The sequence below is a fragment of the Sinocyclocheilus grahami genome, unplaced genomic scaffold (genome assembly GCF_001515645.1).
Source record: "Sinocyclocheilus grahami isolate Dianchi unplaced genomic scaffold, SAMN03320097.WGS_v1.1 scaffold557.1, whole genome shotgun sequence".
Classification (NCBI taxonomy): domain Eukaryota; kingdom Metazoa; phylum Chordata; class Actinopteri; order Cypriniformes; family Cyprinidae; genus Sinocyclocheilus; species Sinocyclocheilus grahami.
In genome coordinates this window covers 761,946-770,116 of record NW_015505736.1, presented here as the reverse complement: position 1 = coordinate 770,116, position 8,171 = coordinate 761,946, and the positions used below count along the sequence as shown (strand labels likewise).

At 38.2% G+C, this 8,171-nt stretch overlaps 1 protein-coding gene, 1 long non-coding RNA gene and 1 other non-coding gene across 3 annotated transcripts in view; 2 read left to right on the top strand and 1 right to left on the bottom strand.

The window, feature by feature from the left end:
• LOC107556190 (vitellogenin-like) overlaps positions 1-4,278 on the bottom strand; it is an 8,698-nt gene extending 4,420 nt beyond the window's left edge. The window contains exons 1-11 of the mRNA XM_016239244.1: positions 4,205-4,278; positions 4,026-4,046; positions 3,669-3,820; positions 3,290-3,541; positions 3,023-3,184; positions 2,775-2,923; positions 2,545-2,695; positions 2,272-2,429; positions 2,025-2,190; positions 1,813-1,938; positions 1,460-1,678 (exon numbers count right to left, since the gene is read on the bottom strand). Coding sequence (XP_016094730.1) covers positions 1,460-1,678; positions 1,813-1,938; positions 2,025-2,190; positions 2,272-2,429; positions 2,545-2,695; positions 2,775-2,923; positions 3,023-3,184; positions 3,290-3,541; positions 3,669-3,820; positions 4,026-4,046; positions 4,205-4,244 — 1,596 coding nt within the window. The 5' untranslated portion in view covers positions 4,245-4,278. The remainder of the gene's footprint in view (positions 1-1,459; positions 1,679-1,812; positions 1,939-2,024; positions 2,191-2,271; positions 2,430-2,544; positions 2,696-2,774; positions 2,924-3,022; positions 3,185-3,289; positions 3,542-3,668; positions 3,821-4,025; positions 4,047-4,204) is intronic.
• Positions 1-6,404, top strand: part of LOC107556192 (uncharacterized) — a 14,473-nt gene extending 8,069 nt beyond the window's left edge. Inside the window, exon 3 of the long non-coding RNA XR_001605254.1 lies at positions 6,393-6,404. This is a non-coding gene — a long non-coding RNA (uncharacterized lncRNA). The remainder of the gene's footprint in view (positions 1-6,392) is intronic.
• On the top strand, positions 6,341-6,412 carry trnaq-cug (transfer RNA glutamine (anticodon CUG)). The gene has a single exon. It is a non-coding gene; the product is annotated as a tRNA-Gln (tRNA).
• Positions 6,413-8,171: the final 1,759 nt, after the last annotated feature.

Sequence of the window (8,171 nt, the reverse complement as noted above, 5' to 3'; positions counted from 1 at the left end):
AGGCCTCTCTCATCTCTTTTTGAGGGAGAACTTGCACAATTGGTGGCTGAGTAAATACTTTTTTGCCCCACTGTATATATATATATATATATTAGGGTTGGGCGATGTCTACAAAATTGGCATCGGACCATGTCTACATTGAAACATCGTGATGGACGATGATTTAGGGGGTGTGCCCGAAGCGTGAATCCGTATTCAGAAAGACACGGAAAACAAATAATGATTGCTAATGGTTGCCTGTTACATTACAGTACATACAATTTCATTTATCACATAAACAGAGTAAGGAGAGATGACTGAGGATGATGATGAATGATTTGCAGATCCTGAGCACCACTGACAAACATCTAATCTTGTAAAATGTGTGGTAAGTACTGCCGCTCCATAGTATAAACAGAGTACGTGCGATCGCAAATCTCGAAAGTGAAACTAAAAAGCGTTTGCACTCAAAAGCAGTTTCAATGCCAGGCATAATAGCAGCTCCCCGATTCCTGCAATTCTTATACAGTATAATTACCAAATGATATAACTGCAAGAGAAAATATTGAAATATATATTTTCCTCCCATCTTTTGTTTATTGCCTTTAGGGGTTCCGTATACACGTAATTTTCTTTCCGAATACGGTATTTGGATGCGGCGGATTGGGGGCATGACTCACACTGACATGACTCACTACCTAGTTGAAGCACCATTGGCAGCCTCAAGTCTTTTTGTGATGCACACATGGATTCAGATTTTTTCTGCCATTCTTCTATAGATCTTCTTGAGTTATGTCACGTTGAGCGGGGACTGTCCGTGGACAGCAATTTTCAGGTATCTCCAGAGATTTTTGACTACGTTCACATGTTGGCACTGGCTGGGCCAAAAACATTCACACATGTTAAGGCAATTTTGCATTGTCTTGGCTGTGTGCTTAGGGCCATTGTCCTGTTGGATGGTGAACCTTTCGACCATTTTGAGGTTTTCATAAAAAATTCAGTAGGTTACAGTAGGTCACCTCTCTTACCAAGACCCTTCTCCCCTGATTGCACAGATTGAACACTATGAAGAGTACTGGTTGTTCCTAACTTCTTCCATTTAAGAATTATGGAGGACACTGCTCTTGAGAACCTTCAATACCCTAGGTTTTTTGGTAGCCTTCTCCATATATGTGCCTCAACCCCGTGCTGTCTTTGAGCTTCATGGCTTGGTTTTTGCCCTGATTTGCATTTGTAGCTGTTAGACCTTACACAGATAGGTGTGTGCCTTGCAAATCATGTCAAATCAACTGAATTTGGCACAAGTGGATTTCAATCCAAGAACAGAAACATAGCAAAGATGGTCAAGCAAAAAGGGATGCACCTAAGCTATATTTCAGTTGTCTGAAATTGAATACTTATATCTTTTTTTCTTTTTCTATTTAATACATTTCCCTTTTAATACAAGGGGTGTGAATACTTATATGTTAATAGTACTTACATTGTGGGGGTCCCTACTTGCAAGCAGTCTGAATGCAAGGACCGCAGCACTCTGTACTCTAGTTGGAAGTTTTTCAGCTCCAGATGTGTAGCCTGGAAGGAACTTTAGCAGAGTCTTGATGCTGGAGGGATGAGCTGCGTTTCCCAAGGCCTTCAGTGCAAGGACCATACCCTCCTCCAAATTTTTACTTAGGCCACTTGTAGCCATATCCAGTAATGGCTGAACAACATTATTTACAAAGGATATAGAAAATGTAAATATCATATAATTAAGTTCCACATAAAACTAGCAGATTATAAAATATGATATTTGTATTAATCATCTCGCATACAGAAGTAGGAGACCACATATACCTGCACCACAGTGACGGGGCAGGGATCAGTATACACACAGTATCTGTATACTAGAGAACCATATGCCAAAACTACAGTGTTCCACAGGAGAGGCTGGGATTTGCTGAAAGGTATTGAGAGGAACTCCTGGAAAGCAGAACAGAGCATTAGAAGGCAAATATACATGACATAAATGATTGTAACAAATGTTTAACTATAGGTCACTAGCTCACCTGAGCTAATGCAACTGAGACAGGCACAGCAGACAAGTGGTTAAATGCCACTACCAGTGCCTGTCCTGCCTCATTCGCAGTAATGTCTCCTGCTTTGAATCTGGTCTCAAGGAATTTGAGGATCCTTTCATCTGTTACCTCCACAACCAAGTCCAGAAACCACCTCCTAAAGACCAAAAAAAAAAAGACAAGTCAGTAGGATAAGATCTAGGATTGCATAGTACGTAGACAGGTGTAAACAAAATACCTGTGCTCATCATTTCCCGAGACCTGCTTCCATAACTGGTCTAGATTCTCACGTGTTGCCACACGTAGCAACTGAATTAGATTCAGAACCTCAGTGCTGCTTGAGCTGTCCACTTGATATATGTTAGCCTGTGCTAAGCGCTTAACTAAATCTAGAATCTGTTGGAGTACAGAACAGATCAAAGTCTACAGTACAGATCAAAATCTGTTTGTGAGTTTATTCACATATCTGTATATATTTCAATGTTTATGAGTGTATGATCTTGGGGTTTGCCTTTGGCACTGGTTCGTTCAGGTTGATCATCACAACGGGAATTGGGTTGAGGTCCTTTTCTGTCCTATACATCAGGTTGCCTCTGCTCTGCACCTGTCCGGTCACTATTTTGTCAGTTGTGTCTGAAACTTTGAGAAGCTCAATGTCCCGTCTGGAAAAATGAACACAACTATGTCATGCACAATCCGCAGTGTTGCAACAATTTGTTAGCTAATGACGAAAGCACGTACAATGCTAACATTCTGGAGTTTCCTCCCTTTACATTGAATGGAGAGAAGTATTGACGCTCCTGAGCAAATGCTTTAGTAATCAAACCGCCATCTGCTGTGGACTTCACTGTGTATGTGTGTTTCACCGTTGAAACAACACTCTCACCTCTCTGTAAGTTTAAACAGCGTTCAGATCAGTTAAAGGATGAACTTCCAATTGTTATTTTCAAGTTTGAAAATGGAATAAATTGAAATGTAACGAAACACACCTGTTTGCTAAGTTTGTCTTCAGGGGCAAGTGCCATACCTCGGTATAAAGCAGCTGGCTGTTGACAGTTGGTGATATCAACCATTTGGGTCACTTTTAACTCTTTGGCATTATTGTCTTCTTCAACAGTGTAACTGCTTTGACATACACCATGAATTCCCAACTAAAGATATACAAAAAATTATTATTTTTTCATTGTTTTGCTTTTCCCATAGAGTCATACTCTTATTAAGGACTGTCTTGTACAGTTGATATGTAGATTTTGTACCTCCACCAGTTCGTAAATACTTTGTGTGGTTTTGACTGTGACTTGTAGAAATCCAAGGATCCCCCTCACAATATTTACAACTGTGTTTGAGACTCCAGGTGCAGTGCGGATGTCACTAATTTGACCTTTAGAGAATTCAAAAACGACTGGCTGGCTGAACTCGGCAGATAGACGCTTAGTGAGCTTTTGGGAAGGGCTGAAGACACTTTTCCTGGGTAAGCCATTAAAGTCTTCAACATCTACATTTGATATCTTCAAATGAAAAGCACATTTTATAACATGTTTAGACAATATCTAGTTATTTTTACTGCTGAGGTCAGAAAATAATAATAATAATAAAAAAATAATAATAATGGAAATGGAGCAACGGTATTGGTACCTGAAGCACAAATGTTTGTGGTGATTCACCAATGATTTTAAAAGTGCACCTCAGCTTCAGTGCTGACTCAACCAAGTCTGGCAGTTCTCGTCCCACTCGCACCAATCCCTCATATTTATACTCATACGTTTTTTTAGAGTTCAGGAAAGGCTCTAAAATAATGGCAATTAATAAATTTCAGAAATTTGAAATGACAAATTCTGAAACAGTATGTATCTAATATGTATCTGAACCCTAATTAAATTTTAAAATCTTTATTATTGACATAAACATCAAATACAATAATAACATTTATATTAGAATAAGGAGAAAATCTCTGTAGGGTTATGGGTAATATACATTATAGCATTTACATACCGTAATTGATGTTCTCGCTGGCTAATAGGGAGGAAAAAAGGAACATTACTACTCTCCTTTTATATAAAGTAGCATTAAAGTACAATCTTTTTTCCTGTGCTCAGTTCTAAACAAAATGAATTATAATGGCCACACTCTTAAACATGCAGTTAAATCTCTCCTGGTCTTTATGTACTCACCAGCCAGGGCTACAAGGAGACAGAGATAGAGCCGCCACATGTTGAAATCCAGAGGTGGTACAAGCAACTTACCTCATCTTTTATAACAGGGAGCTGTATTTCCCTCCTACCCCCTTATCTCATGCAGTTAGTGAGGTAAAGTGACCCTGTGGCACAAGATTGTTCCTGTATTCTAAAACACAAACATTTGCAGATTGTAGAACATGCAGCAATACGTTTATTTGCTGATTCTTATTTTGTTTTGTGTCCATGGTTAGCTGTAGCCTAACATGGCTAAAAGGTAAAGCATATGAAATGGAAAATATATGCCCTATGCCTGATTACAAAGAAATGTGTGTAATTCAAACTATTTCAAAACACAAAAATGTAGACATTGCTCATCATATTAGTGGTACGTTCATATAAATTTTTTTCTGTTACCTTGTATACAATGAAAAACTTTACTTCATGAAAAATTATTCCGTAAATGCTAGAATATGAGAATGAAGCTCACTGGTTTGTGTTGCAGAAATAGTTTGAGTAAACAGAACTAGGGGACAAAGGTGTGAGACAGGTCAATGTGATCATAGACAGTGTCATCACAACCTATTAGGAGAGCATGTGACCTGCTAAACAAATAACAAGATCAAACTTTTACAAACATCTGATATCCAAGCATGAATTTAAATATAAATAAACACACATACATATACTTATCTAAGCATGATTAGAAGTCATTTCCCACTCTGAAACCTTAACATTTTCTATAAAAGATATTTCATAAAACTGTTTTTCTACAGTTTTTAACACAATGCAAAAAATTAAAAATAAATAAATAAAAATACATAATAAATCATAATAATAAAAATATAAAAACTCAACAGTCAATCAATGATTTGCTCATCCTCATTTCATGCCAAATCCCTTTTATTTACCTCAACATTCATCAATGCACATGTACAGAGAACATCAAATAAGGTAAACAGAAGCTCAGACTTTGTGCTTGATGTGTAAGAATTTAGTTCACAAAAAATAAAAGAAAGAAAATCCAAACATGTGCAACTAACTTTCTTTTGTGGAATGTCTCGGTTACGTATGTAACCCTCGTTCCCTGAAGGAGGGAATGGAGACGTCACGTCGGTGACCGACGAATTGGGATCACGCTTAGAGAGACCAATCCACTTAGAGTGTAAACTAAACGAGCCAATGCACATTGGCATGCGATGATTGCATCAAGGTTACATAAGTAACCGAGACGTTCCCTTTCAGTCAGTCACTCCGAGTCACATCGGTGACCGATGAATTGGGATCCTTACCAAAGTGACATGAATGCTGCCCCTTCCAGTGTTCTGCACGAGCCTTCTGCACCCCTTTTTGGTGTAGGCCAGGACAGTGTTTCTTGTTGATTTGGTACATGCAATTGAAATGTCTGCTTGAACAGGCGTTTTGGACACCTCGCTCGTTTCCCCTCCATGATGAATGAGCTGTACTGGCGTGGCTGGAAATAGCTGGCTGTGGGCATGCCTTGATTTTTGCGTTCCTCTGAAATGAGCTTCATACTTTCATTAGGACTGTGCTGACTATCCTACACACCATACAAGTCAGGCTAGTGGAGACACAGAAGACACAAGTTTCTCAGATATCGTCGCACTTTAGAATTTTTTTTGTTTTGCCTCTTGCATTTAAAGCCATGGGAACAGTGATGCTCATGGCTAGATGGCTGCGTAGGCTGGCTCATTGGTCTGGATGTATGATTCTCGCTTTGGGTGCGAAAGATCCTGGGTTTAAATCCCGGAAAAGCCTGTGATGAGGCTTGGTCCTGAAGCTCTTTTGTCTCTTTAGGCTCACAAGCAATCAGGAAGAATTTGGCAAATTGGGCAGAGGCTCAATCATTGCCAGGCCATTTAGTTCAGTTGGTTAGAGTGTGTTGCTAATAACCCCAATGTTGCGGGTTCGATCCCTGTACGGACCAGTCTCTTTTGTTCTCTGGGAGCTCAGCTCTGCTCTTATGTCAAGTGATGGGTGGTCTCACGTAAATCCCTGCTGGCTAAAGGGCTTGCGGTTGTGGCCAAAATAGCTCAGTTGGGAGAGCAGTAGACTGAAGATCTAAAGTTTGAGCCTATAAGTGATTTAGTGAGCATCAGCTGCTTCTGTCAAGGTTCCATGGTGTAATGATTAGCACTCTGGACTCTGAATCCAGCGATCCGAGTTCAAATCTTGGTGGGACCTGCTTTTGCCAGGAATGTGTGCAGGACCCAGTCCGAAAAACCATTTCGGCACCCAACGCGTCGCTTCACAGCGTCAAAGTGCAGTCTCTTTATGGAAGTGAGCGTAAAAGGGCAGGATCCAGCTTGGAGAATGCGGGCATCGATCCCGCTGCCTCTCACTTGCACCTACTGCATCCCACCAACTGAGTCAAAGTAAGCCCACATGAGCCAATTGCGTTTCTCTCCTGTGGCTTACTTTTGACCAATCGCGTTTCGTGGCTTACTTTTGACCAATCACGTTTTTTTCCGGTGGCTAACATTTGACCAATCACGTTTCTCTCCTGTGGCTTACTTTTGACCAATCGTGTTTCATGACTTACTTTTGACCAATCACGTTTCTTTCCGGTGGCTAACATTTGACCAATCACGCGATTGGTCAAATGTTAGCCAAATGTTCTCTCCTGTGGCTTACTTTTGACCAATCGCCGGCCGCTATTATTGTCATCTTTGCGATTGGTAATGCTAAGCTTTACTTAATTATTGAATATCATTGAATATCATTATTTGTTCATGTATAATGTGTATTTTTGGAAAATTAAACGTGCCAATATAGCTAGCTAGCATGTATAGGACACGTTTTTTTCAGTACCTGTGAACCTGTAACTTTTCCCAAGATAAATACGTAAAAAAAATAGCCCGATAAATCGGCCATCCGCTAATTAAGCTATATAGCTGTCAACGATGTGTGTATTGTGTGCGAATAAAAAATTACTAATATTTATTTACTTATATACAGAGCTGGGTAGATTACTTACAAATTGTGATCCGTTACTGATTCCAAATTACATGACAAAAATTGTAGTTAGTAACATAATCCATTACATTAACATTACACATTTTAGGTAATATAATCAGATTACTTTTAGATTATTATTATTATTATTATTAGATTACTTTTGACCTAACTTGTTTATCACACTTATTCAAACAGGATAATCTTGTACCATATTGACATAAAAATGCAAAGAGTAAGAAAATATATTCCATAATGTTATTAACAACATGAGTATACTTAATTATTAAAATATTTATTTTAAAATCTCAGGGGTACTTTAAGTAAATATATTAGGTAAAAGAGGATCAGATGAGAAAAAAGTTTGTTAATTTGTGCATTATAATGTGTTATAAAAGCCTTGGTTAAAGGTGGTTAAATAATCTACACAGTGATAATTCAAATAAAAATTAATGTGTTTATCAGTAGTTGATGCAATGTTGAAACACTTCTTAAACCTGAAATGATTTGTGTATATCAGTGGTCAAATGCTGTGTCGCCACCTGATTAGTAACTGGTCTTTGTGTGAATGTCAACAAAACTGGAATACTTTTTGAATGTATATACGCAATAGGCTATTTTAGAAAAGAAAATTAAAAGAGGAATTAGGAAGAATCAATCAATTATGAATAATTTATTGCTATTGTGTAAATAATCATGTAATACATAAAATAGTAACTGTAGTCTGATTCCAAGTATTTTAAAATGTAATTTAATCTAATTACAGGTACTTAATTTTTAGAATCTGATTATATAATACATTTACATGTAATCAGTTACTACCCAGCTCTGCTTATATATACTACTTATATTTGGTAATAATACTAGTGACCTCCGCTGAGCCCCCTGGCAATCCTGGGCTCCTAGAATCATTACTAAAAGGAAATTTCAGACTTTATATTTGACTTTACACATTTGATATATCAGGGATTCCTGTCTTCTGTAGGAA